This window comes from Lacerta agilis, chromosome 4 (genome assembly GCF_009819535.1).
Source record: "Lacerta agilis isolate rLacAgi1 chromosome 4, rLacAgi1.pri, whole genome shotgun sequence".
Lineage (NCBI taxonomy): Eukaryota > Metazoa > Chordata > Lepidosauria > Squamata > Lacertidae > Lacerta > Lacerta agilis.
This window is the reverse complement of record NC_046315.1, coordinates 22,706,392-22,721,775: the sequence shown is the minus strand read 5'-3', so window position 1 is coordinate 22,721,775 and position 15,384 is coordinate 22,706,392. Positions and strand designations below refer to the sequence as shown.

The following is a 15,384-nucleotide window of genomic DNA, read 5'->3' as shown; positions in this document are numbered from 1 at the left end:
TATGGTTTTGCACTTGCCCTGCAACCCAGGATTGTAAACCAGGGCAAATCCGTGGTTTGGGAGTATGGGTGAGTGAGTAATGTATGAACCCTCTGCTCTCAAGGTACAGCTGCAATATGAGTAGGGCTGGGCAATATCTGATTTTCAACATTGCGATATATCATCATCTAAATATTGCAATATACTGATATATCACGATGTCTGAAATAAGGAATTGAGCTATGTAGAGGCATTGGCTGGTATCACGGTTTTTCCTGCACTGTGATTTTTGCTGGTGCCTGCTCTTGTGATTTGCTGCCCGCTGCATGAGGCAGGGATGAGATGAGCCAGCAGAGATAACAGGGGCTGCCGGAATCGAGAGAAACATTGGCTGGCTTCACAGTTTTTTGCACATTGTGATTTTTGCATAGCACATGCACACACATCATGATTGCCAGGTCAAAAATTATGAATCAAGATCATGATATGGACTTCAAACTGGTTTCGGACAATATATTGATATATTGTGCGGCCCTGAATAAGTGCTTCCAAACAGGCTGCTTCTTGGCTATTTGATTGTTATCCCACTCTTTCCAGTGTATCCCACTCTTTCCATACCATCACTTTTCTAGCTGCAAAAATTCTGATGTGACAAAAATGGCAATGGAAAGTGTACCATTAGCTGTCAGTTTCATCCAACCTCTGTATTGACATATCAGGATGAATGCTCAGTAAACAACAGGTCTGGAAGCTCCCCTAGATTGGGCTAAGAGACACAGGAACATAGGAAGCTACCTGAGTCAGGCCAAGACTGGAAGTGGCTCCTCTGGGTTTCAGATAGGAGATACTCCAAGCCCTACTTGGAGACACCTAGGACAGAATCTGGGCCTTCTGTATGCAAAGCAGATGCTCTACCACTGGGCTATGGCCCTTCCTGGTCATCTCACTGCCCCCCCTCCCCAAATCCTAGAAACTGTAGTTTTGTGAGAATTTATAAGCTTCAAAAGCACCTTCTCCAGACTACATTTCCCACAATTTTTAAGGTTCTTGTGTAGCTTGCAAGTAATCAATCCTCAGTGAAATCATAGAATCATAGAACTGTAGTATTGGAAGGAACACTGATGATCATCTAGCCCAACCCCCTGCAATGCAGGAATATGCAGCTGTCCCATACGAGGCTCGAACCTGCAACCTTGGTGTTATCAGCACCATGCTCAAACCAACTGAGCTATCCAGTGGGTTTTAGCTTCCATATCTTGCTTGAGTATTGATCAGAATGTATGCCTCTCTAAAAAGACAATGAATCTATGTCACGATCCTAAACATTGCACGTTAGCCTGCAAAATTAGTGTAAATGTCACATTTTTTTACATTATATTGGTGCACAGTTGGTATAACTGTTCTAAGCACTCACAGCTGGGCTATTAGTTCTAAGCATGCAGGGTTGAATCCATTAATAATTTCTCATTGGTTTCAACAGGTCTAATCATGAGGCAGTTCTAATCTTATTCTCTTGACAGTAAATTGTTTAAACAGGTTTTAATATGGTATTTTTATATTTATATAACCTGCTCTGGGACATTGATATTTATTATTATTATTATTATTATTATTATTATTATTATTATTATTATATCCTGCCCAAAGGATATCCCAAAGAAGCCCAAGGTGACAAACACACAAGTGATAAAGCAATACAGATGCAGGCTGGGATAGATCTCAGTGATGAAGGGCAGGTAAGAAATCAAGTTACTGTTGGTATGGAGACAGCAGAACTGCAGGAAACTCAAACCTCCTAGGGTTTCTTAGTTGGCCCCCACTGGTTTGTTTTGAAAGTCTGTGTACTCTGGAACACTGACTATTCACAAGGGGGTGCTTTCTTGTCAAATGTTTTCAAGTCAAATGGCCACTTTGGAAGAACTGCTTCGATTTCTACAAGATTCATTTCAGTCCCGATTGTGGTGTTCAAATTAGGCCCTGCCTACTTGTTGCAGCCGAACAGATATGGCCCTCCTTGACTTCACTCCAGGGTTGTGCTATTATTTCTCCCAATGCTTATTAAGTGTACACCAGCATTGCTTGTGTAGTGTGAGCACTGCTCCTTGGCCAGTGTTGCTGCACAGCAGTTCTTTTTTTAACTTCATCAAAAAGGCCCACCTGTTGCCTATGCAAATATTTCAACTTGAGGTTGGCTATCAGAAAGAGGGCAATAAGAGAACCTGCAAACATTTCCAGGCCACCACTTATGTGATGACATTGATCCAGTTTAAAACACCATTGATTTCACAAGCCCCTGTCTCTAATCTGTTTTGCTGTGATTGGCCCAATTCTACCACCAACCCCCCCCCCCCACTGCAAGCAAGGATTTAATTTCCCTTGCACAAGAGTTTAATACAGGGGTAGGCAACCTAAGGCCCGTGGGCCAGGTGCGGCCCAATTGCCTTCTCAATCCAGCCCACAGACGGTCCGGGAATCAGCGTGTTCTTACATGAGTAGAATGTGTCCTTTTATTTAAAATGCATCTCTGGATTATTTGTGGGGCCTGCCTGGTGTTTTCACATGAATAGAATGTGTGGTTTTATTTAAAATGCATCTCTTTGTTATTCGTTCATTCCCCCCCCCCCCAAAGATAGTCCGGCTCAGGTGGACCGGCCCATGGCTGAAAAAAGGTTGCTGACCCCTGGCTTAATACATTATAAATATGCCCCCCCTTCAGGGTCTTTAAGGATTCTCAAGTTTGAGAAGACAGCTGAATGTTAATCCATGGTTTTTGTTTCACTTGAAATATTCAATTGTTTTCATACCACTGATGGGATGACACATTTCATTTTCACATAACATGCATCAGAAATTACTCCATTCCTGCTGCTGTTATTTTTGCATCATAAATATCTCCATCCCTTTCACATTGCTTACCACAGTAAACTTTATTCCTGAATTTAATGCATGTAACGAAAATGGATAAATCAATATGTGGGTGGGGGGCAGCGGGGGGGAATAGCTGACCTTGGGTGAGCACAACCTTTGGAAAGCATTAGCTAGCTCCTTAGTTTTATAAAAGATTGATATAACGTTAAAGTGCTTGTCTTATCTTATTTAAATATTTAGTGGGGGAATACTTAACTAGTTTTATGGTTTCATTTGGAAGGCTTTCAATGATAAAAGCTTTAGATCCATGTGCTGTTCACCCACCTTCTAAACTGACAACCAGAAAACAGGGTGTATCTGGAATTCAGAATGAATCGTACAAATTGCAATATTTACATAAAACGATGTGCATGTTTTGTTACTGTCAAAAGGTCAGAGAAAGGATATGTATACCTTGGATGTTTTGTTCTTCTTGGGACTAAACTGCACATTGCACCGGACTTCTGTGGGCATATCTTCCAGCATTTTCTTTGTTAATAAAACAGAGGTGTAGTAGTCTGCCACTTTGAAAATAATTGTTGTGCTTAACCTACTTTTCTCCTCCTGGAGGAGGGGGTGTTCATTCAGAAAATAGTGCATGGGGGAAAGGGTCAAACACCCCTCCCCCCCAAGCACAGCTTCTCTGATCAAACTGACATGGTTGCCTGTCATTTAAAAACAACAAATGTTCTAATTGAGGATCTCCCCCATAGCATGGTTTAGTCCTTGGTCATGGACTGAAATAGAAGCTGGCCACAGAGGTTGGAATTCATGGGACACAGATGTTGGAGCAAGGGAGAGGAATTGGGATCTGTGGAAAGATCTTTTCTCCCAGCCAATGGAAGGCCCTCCTCCTGCTTCAGGCCCACATACTGTTTTCTAAATCTTCAGAGGTTCAGTCCTGGAATTGAAGCATTGCATTTTTATGATTCAACAGATCTATTGATAGTTCTATTAGATCACAGGCATGTCCATGACACCCGTCCATGAAGAATCTGCACAGGGGTAGTAAGTTTTGGCAGCTGCGAAAATGCTAGCTGCAGTAATGAATTAATAGCCACTGTGAGATATTAAACAAGATATTGGCTCAAGCCCCAAGACAACATTTTTAAAAAAATGAATTAATACCTGACTAGGGAAACCATGAATTCTTATACTAATCCCACGTCAAACATGTAAAAGCGTTTCAGTTCTGAATGAGACTTCAGCTGTCATTTCTGCACTCGGGTTTGATTTCAGTGTCAATTTATTTATATATCACATTTTCCACAAATACATCTGTGCTAAAAGCAGTTCACAATAAAAACAACAACAAAATAGTCTGGTACAGTATAAGAATGCAATGAAATAAAAAGTATACTATCACAACAAAAGAATGATCAACAATTAAGAGTTCATTAACATACCGGTACATCAAATTTTAAGTAAGCATAAAGTCAAATAAAAATATCCAGTGGCTTCACATACAAGAATTGCCCCAAAGCTGATGACATTGGCTCTTTCAAAAAAGCCAATTTCAAAAGCTGCTGAAAGACCCCCCAAACTGTAGGTACTGTAGCTCAGTGGTAGAGCACATACCAGTATATTGCATGCAGGCAGTTTCGAAGTTCAATGCCCAGGCAGCACCTCCAGTTAAATGACTTGGCAGGTAATGTGAGAAACCTGTGTCTGAGAGCCTGGAGAGTTGTTCCCAGTCAGAGCAGCTTAGGTGGATAACCTCCTATGCAAAGGAAAAGTCTTCTATTAATACTTCACATTAGGAAGACCTTGATGCCACTTGATCTCAGAAACAAAGCCATGGGGATGTTTTATAAATTAAGCATTCTAATGTAAACTGTTGTTGAGATATATTATTTACCCAGAACAAAATGCAAGTCAATCTGTTAACCCCTAAAATTGTTTTGGGAGGTAGTGCAGTAGTTGTTTGGATGTTTTTCATAATTTTGTTTGTATTCTAGTAGCTCGTTGCTGTGTGTGCTTAAGTGTAGGCTATTTTCTGCAACTTGACATTTTATTGTGGTATGACAATTGCTTTGTAAGAGTTACACTGGTAAACAAGCTTCAACTACAAGTCAGATTAAATAAATAAATAAATCTGAAGAAGTGTGCATGCACACGAAAGCTCATACCAAGAACAAACTCAGTTGGTCTCTAAGGTGCTACTGGAAAGAATTTTCTATTTTGTTTTAAATAAATAAGGTTATATTGTCCTGTGAAAGTACTAGAAATGAAGGGCACCAGATTTCTTCTGCCTCCCCTGGAATCTAGGGCAGAGATGAGGAACCTGTGGTCCTCTCTGTGTATGTTATTGGACTCCAAATGCTGTCAGCCCCAGCCAGCATGGCCAATGGTCAGCAATGATGAGAGTGTAGTCTGACATATATAATGCTTTAGCTGGGATTCCTGTATTGCAGGGGGTTGGACTAGATGACCCTTGGGATCCTTTCCAGCTCTACAATTCTATGATTCTGTGATCTGGAGGCCAAAGGGTCCCCATGAATTCCCCCCCCCTCTGGATTTCTGATCCAAATTGTGGATAACCAAATCCTGTCTTCTCCAGGGCCATTCTATTTTTCAAACAATGTTTTGAGGAGTAGAAGTTTATATAGCTGTTTTATTGTTGATGATGAATGTGCATGCTGACCTACATATGCCGGGTAGGGTTGACATGCCATGTGAGTTGAGCATGAATCTAGGGACTGCCAAGATTGCTTGCATTGACAGCAAATGTTCTGAGTGATTATTTATTTAAAGCATTTTTACTATGCTCTTCAGCTGAAAAGGCTCCCAGAGTGGCTTACATGAGGTCAATAACAAATACAGCAGCCCCACAAACATAAAGGCAAGAGCATGGGAAGGCTGGAAACTGCCTTATACTGTGTTAAACCACTGCCCCATGCAGCTCAGTACTGTCTCCACTGACTTCCAGTGGCTTTCCAGTTTGAATTTGGGACTTTGAGCATGCCAAGCAGATGCTCTCTACTGAGCTATGGTCCTTCCCCTCTCCTGCTACCAATTGCTATTGGCGTTTGGTGCCTCTGAATCTAGAGGATGCATGTAGCCACTTCTATCACATATTGACCAGCTTGTAGGTACTTTGTGATTCAAATAGTAACTTAAATCATCATGAAAGTCTTCTGTTGCTATGAGTATGAAATTTAAAAATAGTGGCATTAAAAAGCCATTAGAGGACTTGGTTTAGATATAAATGACTGAAATGTATGCACTGTTTATTGTAGTACAAAAAAGTTCCATAATAGCAGGACATTGTTTCACATTTAAATGTGGTTGCTGAGTCATTGGCATTTTCCTGCCAGCACTGCAGAAGCAGCTGCAGTTGTAGCTCTCTTACTGCAGTAGATGTTTCGTTGCATTAGTAACCCCCAATTTATTTCCTAATGCTCACATTTATTCAACCCCTGGATCTTTCCAATATGTTTATTTGTAGACATGTCCAGTAATACTTAAGATACAGTTGCAGATTATTGCAGTACATGGTTGATCCAAATAAGTACAAAACCCCCTAGTCATTAAGAATCAGTGTTATTTGCTAACGCCAACAAAAGGTCATGGGGCTCTTGGTTTTATGATAAAGCCCACAAAATTGCAGAGGACTCCACTCCCATAGTTCTGGGTCATGATTCATGTTAGTGATTCAAGATGTTTAATTTCCACAACAGTGGCCAGCACACTTTTAAGTCTTAAAGGAGCAGGTCATTAAATGAATATCTATAAATTACCTTTGCATTTAAAATAGTTGGGGGGGGGGAAGAGAATTATTTCATTCATCCCTGTTGCATTTATGTAAATTACTTCAGCCCTGGGTATGTGTACTTCTTGTACTTGGCATTTTCTCAACAGCAAGAACACACATACTCTCATATTCTGTTCTTTATAAGCTCTTCTCAGTACACCAAAATGTCTTAATAGAAGCAATAATTCCTATGATGGGCTATCAAGTATCTTACTTTTGAGCTAAAATATTGATCTGTTTACAAGTTTTGCGAATTGCTGAGACTTTAAATAGTTGCCAGTAAGAGGGATCTATGGCTGGCTCTTCTGGACCTACTCTGTTAACACTGCAAAATAATGCAAAGGGAGAAAATTCTTTGTATCCACCACTTGAAGGGCATGTGTGGTACTCCTGCATTGTGTAAAGAAAATCTGAGCTGTGCTGTCAGCTCTAAAATCTGCCAGATAGGAAGGCGGGAACAGAAGCCCGCATCAGTTCAAGTACTCCCTTTCCCCCACCTATCCTCTCAATTCCATCTCAACCTTATTAGAGCTGATAATATCTAGGTGAGAGGAGAAAGGGGACTTCACAAGTCACTGTGCACATGGTTCCTGCCTTAATCAAAGACTTTGCACAGGAAATAATGGCATTCTTACCGGTAGTATGGCACAGGAAATCAGTGGGTGTGCTAAGAAAGGAACCCGTGGTTACTTACTCATTTTCCTCTGATTGGGTAGGTTGGTAGTTGGAGAAATTTGCTGTTCTTTGCTGAACATGGATCCAAGTGTGGAATGCTGTCCATTACAAACATGATATTAAACATATAAAATGCAGTGTAGAGCTGATTGATCTATTCAGCAGTTTGTTTGATTTTTGTAACATATTTTTTATTCATTTGCATCTTTAAACTGCGTAACATTGTTGCTTTGAGTTATCTTTGTTTACATTAGAGCATATGACATGCAACAATTACATAAAAAAACCAATAAGCACTTGGAGAAACGTTTCTGAATACTTTAACAAAGTTGTGTCGAAGTGTATACAGGCAGTAACCACTTTGCATGTGTCCTGTTGACACGTGACTGCCAATGCACGGCTCCTTTTGAACCCAAAAGAGGTCAGAACGGAAGCGGAATGGGCTTATGTGCGCTCCACTGACATGTGCAGTGGTCAGGAATAGAACCCTCACACAAAATGGTTGCTGTCTGTATACCAAAATTATTACAATTTTTACAGATACTAAATTATGTATAGCAATGTGTATTGCTTAGGTGACCGTAAGTAAAAGATATTTTGAATAAGGAGTATGGAAGAATGTTACTGAAAATTTACCTTAAGATTTCTGAAAATTTACCTTAAGCCCAAAGACATTAAATAGGGTCTCCAGTTCTATACTCAGTAGCATTTCAGCATTAACTGGGTCTGATGTGCATAAAACAGTTTCATCAGCATAAAGTCCCAGAATGTATTCCCTTGCATTGTATTCAGCAGTTTTCTTAGTCCATTTTACACTCTTATAAAGACTGCCTATTACCGTATTTTCCGGCGTATAAGATGACTGGGCGTATAAGACGACCCCCAACTTTTCCAGTTAAAATATAGTTTGAGATATACTCGACCGCAGATTCTCCACCCGGCGTATAAGATGACCCCCGACTTTTGAGAAGATTTTCCTGGATTAAAAAGTAGTTTTATACGCCAGAATATACAGTAATTGATCTGACTGATAACTATTTTATAAAGCTTTCGATAAAGCATGAGCTTTACAACTGCTTTTATTCAAGACAACACTCAGATGCTTGGTCACTTGTGTTCATGTTAAATCCCATGGCAATTCATAAGAATTACTTTCTTTGTTCCATTCAGTGACTTGGACAAATTCCAGCTCAGGAAATCACATTCTACTTACTTTAATTCCCTTGGGGTTTCACTTAGATTTTTTAAAAAATAGGCTTAAACTATTATTTGTGACAAGGTAAAAACATCCACAACTTGTTTTTAACATTACAATCTATTTTTGGGGTGGGGATACACTAGAAAGATTGGCCATTGAAATTACTCTTTCTTAGGTCAAAAAGGGAATGTTAGTAAAAGTGTTTTTAAGTTTGCAAACATAGAAATGATGCATCAGTATTTCAAATTTTAAATGTCTTTTTGAAAGACCTAATTGTATTTTCAAAATAGGATCCTGTATTTTGGATTAAGAATGCCTAAGATTTTTTGAAAGCATGATTAGAAGGATTATGTATTTCTTTTGCAGTTATATGAATGGAATAAAATTGTGCATGCTTGCTCAGAAAGAGTGGTTTTAAGTATGGAATCAAGTGGTGGGAATTAATTAATGTGATGTGAACTTTGGCATGATATGCTGCAGTCAAGGGCCTGACCAAGGATGTGAATTTTGAAGAGTGAAAATTAATGTACTGTACGTACCATTTGCTCCAGTAAGGATCAGTGCCCCTACCCTTTGACATGTTTCTAGTTTCAGAAGTGGTATTGACAGTTCATAATTCATGATAATGTGTTTCTATATGGGGATATATGCACGAGTGCAAAAAAGCACACTAAAGTTAACTTAAAATGGCTCATAAAGTACGTACAAAGATATTGCCACCCCTTGTTTGAATTGTTTCAGAATTGTGCTCTTTCTAGGGCAGCACTTGCTAGGGATGCAGGTTGATACTGGGACTTACGAACAGAGGAAGCTGCCTTTGAGCTCTCATACCAAGTCAAAAGACTGGGCCATCTAGCTTAGTATTGTCCACACTGACAGGCAGCAGCTCTCCAGGATTTAAGACTGGGGTCTCTCTGAGCCCTATTTGGAGATGGCCAGGATTGAACTTGGGCTCTTCTGCATTCAAAGCAGCTCTGCCCCTGAGTTATGGTCCGTTCCCATATTTACTTCTGAGCAAACATGTTCAAGGTCTCTTTGAAACTTGCACACTACTCCCACCACAAATTATATCTGCAAAGATGTCTAGATACTTAACTGAAAAAGAAATACTGTCCTTTTGTCAGTGGTAGTACTGGGGAGAGTTGCCAGCAGGGCAATTTCCATGTACACCCTCATGAAAAGCAGGCTTTTGAAAAATGTTCCTGCTGCAATTAAGGAGCTCCCTGTGGCGACAGGAGCATTTGTCTGACAGAGCAGAGGCAGAAGCCACTTTCTGAGAAGGAAGTGGGGTGCATGCAGTAAGGAGGGCTCTGGAAGGGTAGAGCATCACCTTTGCATTTAGGTCTCTGTCTCAATCCTCGCTCGGCATCTCCCTAGTGGGGTTGGGAGAGACCCCCTGCCTCAAACGCTGGAGTGCTACTGCCAGCCAGGGTCGACAACACGGGGCTACACGGACCAAAGGCCTGTATTCTGTACAGAGTTCCTAGCAGCGTCTGCGCGCGCATTTCCCGCCTTTGTTCACAGGGGACGAGCGCGGCAGAAGTGGGCGTGGGTCCTCTGCGCACGCCGCGCCGCAGGGAGAGCGGGCGGGCGCTTCGTGAGGAGATTTTATCGCCACCACGATTACTATTGTTTTTAACGAAGCGTCTGCGGATCAGTCTGCGGGGACGGGGCTCTCATCCTGCGTTTGCCGGCCCTCCCCGTCCCTTCCTTCCTTCCACGCCGGCTTGCCACTCGACCCTCCTCAGCGGCTGCGGCTGCAGCAGCACCCGCCAGCTTTTCCCTCCTCCCTTCGTCCCTCCCCTGCGGCGGAGAATCGCCTCGCGCCTCCCTCCGCCGACGGTTGCTGCCCGTCCTCCTCAGGGCAAGTCCCCACCCCATCCTCATGTGCGGAACCGGCGTCGCCAGGAGGAGGAGGCGGGCTGAGAGAGAGGCCTGGCAGGCGTCGCGGCTAACGGTCTTTTTCTAATCTGGCGGGCGCGAGCGGCGCCGCTTCGAGCTGCCTGTCACGGAGACCGGAGCGGCCCTGGCTGGCGCGGAGGAGGACGCCGGGCGGCGGGGCATGTGAGTGAGGTCGGGCGGCGCGTGGGCTGTGCGCCTGGGGGCGAGGGAGAAAGGGATGGGTCGGGGGGTCGACTGGCTTCTCTCCGCCCCCTCGAGGCTCCTCCTGACCCTCTTTTTAGAAAGAAGTGGGACCTAGGATTGGGCTACACGTGTCGTGCAAGGGGGGGGGGGGGGCGGGAAGCACACACCACACACACACGGGTCCCGCGTGGTGCCTTCAAGTCTTGCAGTTTGGTTGTGTCATGAGCTTTGGATACTGAAGGTCGATCGTGTGCGTGCCTGCCTGCCTGCCTTTCTGCCTTGTTTATCCCGTGCAGAGGTGTAAGCATCCACACACACACACACACCTTACAATCCTCACTTTCCATGTCTGCTTCGTGCAGCTGACGTTATTGGCAGTGGACCAAGAAATGCTTCTGCTGCTATAAGTGTGTTAAACTTCTAGCCTGACACAGGACTCTTGCTGAGTATCCCATTCTTGGTTGGGCAGCAGGACAGGTTCCCCCTCACTGGGTGCTGAGCATAAGGGGCACCACAGGGCACCACAGCTATAATGTAGTGAATAGAGCAGAACAGAAGGTGAGAAGTAGGGTGGCGCCAAATTTTGGCTTCGCACAGGGCACTGCTGAAATTTGAAAGACCAGATTTTGCCCCTGGTGTATTGTGGTAGTGTAAGGGCCAGATCAAGTAATTCTTAAGAAGGAAACTGAAAGATGATAGCTATCATAGTTACATAGATTTTCATCAACTGACTTTTAACTTAGACTAGTCCCATTGAAATTAATATACCTAAGTTAATCATGGCCATTAATTTCTACTCTACTCGTAGCAAAAGTTAGTTGAAGGCAATCCGTAACATATAACCATGATGTACCACTGTTAGAATACAGCCTTTGTGCTCTGTTTCAAAAAGGTTTTCATAAAACTGAAGAAGGTACAAAAACAGCTGCTAAAGTGATCAAGGGTTAGGGCATCTTTCCTGCAAAGAAAAACAAACACTTTTGGTGCTTTGGTAAACAGCTACGGAGTTCAGTGGCTGTAGGCTTCTGAACATTCATAATTTAAGGAGCAGAATTTATAACCCCTTTCTGATAATATTAGAGTCATTCATGAAATTGATTGAAAATAATTTTATGACAGGTAGAAAGAGATACTTATTCACACAGCGCATAGAGTACTTTAATTACTACAGCATGTGATGAGGGCTGCTACCTTGGATGATTTTAGTAGTTTATAGGTAATACACCTATGAACAGAACAGGAAGTTTCTAATAAGAAAGGATGTCTAGCTCTGCTTGGCTTTGTATTGCTGTTTCCTTTCTCCATTCATTCAAATAAGATGCCCTCTCCTTTATTGTTGGTGTAGGACAGCCACAGTGACTGTTCTTCATGACTATGTGGGCTGCAGGACGTTTGAGGTGCCTTCTTCAGTGTCTGTGGCATCCATAAAAGAGTTAATTTATCCAGAGACTGGTTTTCCTGTAGCTGAGCAGTGTCTCTACCACAAGGGAAGAGAGGTAAGCTTTCTCAGTCTTCTGGAAATCTTCTAGATACCCTTTTTGAAGTAGTCTTGAAATTGTTACTTTCCTTCTGAGAAATACAGGAAAGCATTAATTGACAGATTAGCTAAATTATAAATTGTTGTATTAGTAAGGGGTATGTTTTAATTATGGTTGATACTGATTTCAACATAAAATCTCCTAAAAAGTTAGGAACATAGGAAAAGCTGTTTTGCACTGAATCAGACCACTGTTGCTCAGTATTGTCCACACTGACTAGCAGCAACGCCCCAGGATTTCAGATAGGGGACATTCCCAGCCCTACTTGGACATGCTGAGAATTAAACCTAGAAACATTTGCATACATAGCAGATGCTTTGCCATTGAGCTATGAACCTTCCTCACATAGTCTTAAGAGACCATGAGCTCTTAAGCTTATACTCTGTGCTCCTGGACAGCAAGTCATTTGTTAGGGTAGTTTGTGATGTGCTGGTGGGTCTGGTCTCCTGCTCTTCCAGTGCAATAAATAGGTCTTTACAATGAGCAGGGAAATGAGTGGGTGGTGTCCAGTGATGCTGCTTCATGTGTGCAGTAGAATTCTGTGTAGGCTACCTAATGGAACTGATCTCCCACGCAGACTTCTGTGCACCCTCAAAATCTGTTCCAGAAGGTTGGGGTATCTTCTGGAGCAGACTTGGGTGGGGTGGGCATGGGGAGAGAAGATGAAGATGTCTTCTTGTGTGAGTATAATGCTGCTTGCATAGTGTTAGATATAGCCAGGTATCACAGAAAACTTGTGATGGCTGGGGGAGAGTTCTTCAAATCTTAAGGTGTATTGGTTGAGGGCCCAGATTTTTAGAACTGATGCTTTGGAGCTGGTACTTCATATTTCAAGAAAGCATGTCTTTGATTTTTTTTTAAAAGTGTAGATTAGGGGTCCCCAAACTAAGGCCCGGGGCCCAGATGCGGCCTAATCACCTTCTAAATCCGGCCCGTGGACAGTCAGGGAATCAGCGTGTTTTTACATGAGTAGAATGTGTCCTTTTATTTAAAATGCACCTCTGGGTTATTTGTGGGGCCTGCCTGGTGTTTTTACATGAGTAGAATGTGTGCTTTTATTTAAAATGCATCTCTGGGTTATTTGTGGGGCATAGGAATTCTTTCATTTTTTTTCCAAAATATAGTCTGTCCCCCCACAAGGTCTGAGGAACAGTGGACCGGCCCCCTGCTGAAAAAGTTTGCTAACCCCTGGTGTAGATGATGTTTACATAATGAGGATCTGCTCTGATTCAAATTATATGCAACTATATTTCATATAAATAGATACAATTATATATTTTATTGAAGCAATTTACACTGATAAAGCTTTTCTTTTTCTATGTATTATGGGGGAAGACAGCCCCATAGGCCAAATTAGGACCCTTACTGGGCCCAATTTGATCCAGAGGCCAGAAATTCCCCATGCCTGATAAATATATCCTGATAAATATTTATGGCAGCACATGTGGTCATTTGTTGACTGGTTGTCTTCACAGGTTGAAGCAGTTTATATACTTTTGGTATGTTGCATATTCAAGAATGCACAACATTAAAAAAAACCTTTCCCTTTCAGTTATCAGACTGTGTTGAGGTTGGGGACCTTCAGACTTCTCAGAATCATGTATTTCTAAATCTTTTGTCAAAGGGCCTAAAAGGAGGAGGTATAGTAAATTACAATAAATCTTCCCTTTACCCTTGCATCTCTCATTTCTCCTCTTTTTTACTATTATTCATCTCTGCATATATTCATTTTTAAAACAAATCATTCAAATTACAAAAACAGATTTCTATCTAAAGAAAAAAATTGCAGTGTACATTCCTGTATGAGTCAATTTATCTCATAGTGAGAATGATTTAAGACATACATTTTTCTTTCAAATATTTTCAGCAATTTTATCCTTTTCATCAGTTTATAGTGTTACATTCCTGGCCTGTAATCTATGAATTACCAATCTGCAATACGAACCTGAAACTAAGAATTGCAATAGTGTCCTGAAGAGTAACAATTATGTATCTGTTCTCCCTAAAACAAGTACATGACATTTTGCTTCATCTGCATTTCTAGGTCGTTTTGGACAAACAACTCCACCGCTTGTTGATTTCCTTAAAGATATTTTAAGAAGATATCCAGAAGGAGGACAGATTCTTAAGGTACAGCATAACAACCTATTTTAAAATAAGGAATTCAAGGAAATCAAAGTAAGAAAAACATTTTAAAGTAAGAAAAGCAATACCTTGCTATAGATATGTTAACAAACAGTGCACATTTTTAAATATCGAACTGGGGTACTGAATAACATTATTGGTTCTGTTTTTCCTCCTGGTTTAATGACAGAAGGAAATTAGAAACTTCCATTGGTTATTTTACAGTACACCATGATTTCCCATTTCAGTGCTCATGGGAAACTATGGTTTGTCCAAACCATTGGGTTAGCTTTGTGTATGTGTGCCAACCAAGATATTAGACCATGATTTATTGATAGAAGCTGGAGCTTGTAATGTCTTCCCCTCGTAAGTGAAGAACAGGGTAAGAGGAGTGGGATACTTAGAAGCCTGAGGCTTGCTTTTGCTTGGGTACATATTGAAAAACCATTGCTTTTTGTTGTATTTGAACTGTGCTTATAGTTTCGTTGACAAATTTTATATTTGCATATATATGGTAGTTTAAGGAGGTGTCACTATATAGGTTCCACATAGGATAAGAATCTCAGAATTTGAAGTGCTGATAATTTACTGTATATATGTATGTATATATATGTGTGTGTGTGTGTGTGTGTTAACTATATATTGCCCTTAAGTATGCTTGACCAGCATGGGAATAATGCCTTTAACAAAAAGTAATTGAAACATTTGGAGCTTGAATGAGATATTAACTCCACCGTCTTCCGCTATGTTGTATCTTAGTCTATATTGCATCTAATCACTCCATCACAAGCAGAGGTGAATACAGTAGTCTAGTAGGATATCTGCTGATGTCATTTAATCCCATTTGTTAATTATTGCATGTTATTACATAGCATATTTGTTTTGTTTTCAGGAATTGATTCAAAATGCAGAAGATGCTGGTGCCACAGAAGTTAAGTTTCTATATGATGAGACTCAGTATGGGACAGAGTCTCTGTGGTCTAAAGACATGGCACAATATCAGGGTAAGTTATCTTTTCTAATTTTCTTCCTGAATTATTTGTTTTCTTGTGGTGGAGTGATATACTGAGGAGCATAGCTAACTCTAAAACAATGCAGCTAGACTTACATCTAACATTTGGCTT

At 41.3% G+C, this 15,384-nt stretch overlaps 1 protein-coding gene across 1 annotated transcript in view; it reads left to right on the top strand.

Annotated features, from left to right (window-relative positions):
- The window catches only part of SACS (sacsin molecular chaperone), a 56,769-nt gene that overhangs the window by 18,351 nt on the left and 23,034 nt on the right, over positions 1 to 15,384 (top strand). Inside the window, exons 3-6 of the mRNA XM_033146324.1 lie at positions 11,944 to 12,094; positions 13,689 to 13,776; positions 14,181 to 14,266; positions 15,153 to 15,264. Coding sequence (XP_033002215.1) covers positions 11,944 to 12,094; positions 13,689 to 13,776; positions 14,181 to 14,266; positions 15,153 to 15,264 — 437 coding nt within the window. The remainder of the gene's footprint in view (positions 1 to 11,943; positions 12,095 to 13,688; positions 13,777 to 14,180; positions 14,267 to 15,152; positions 15,265 to 15,384) is intronic.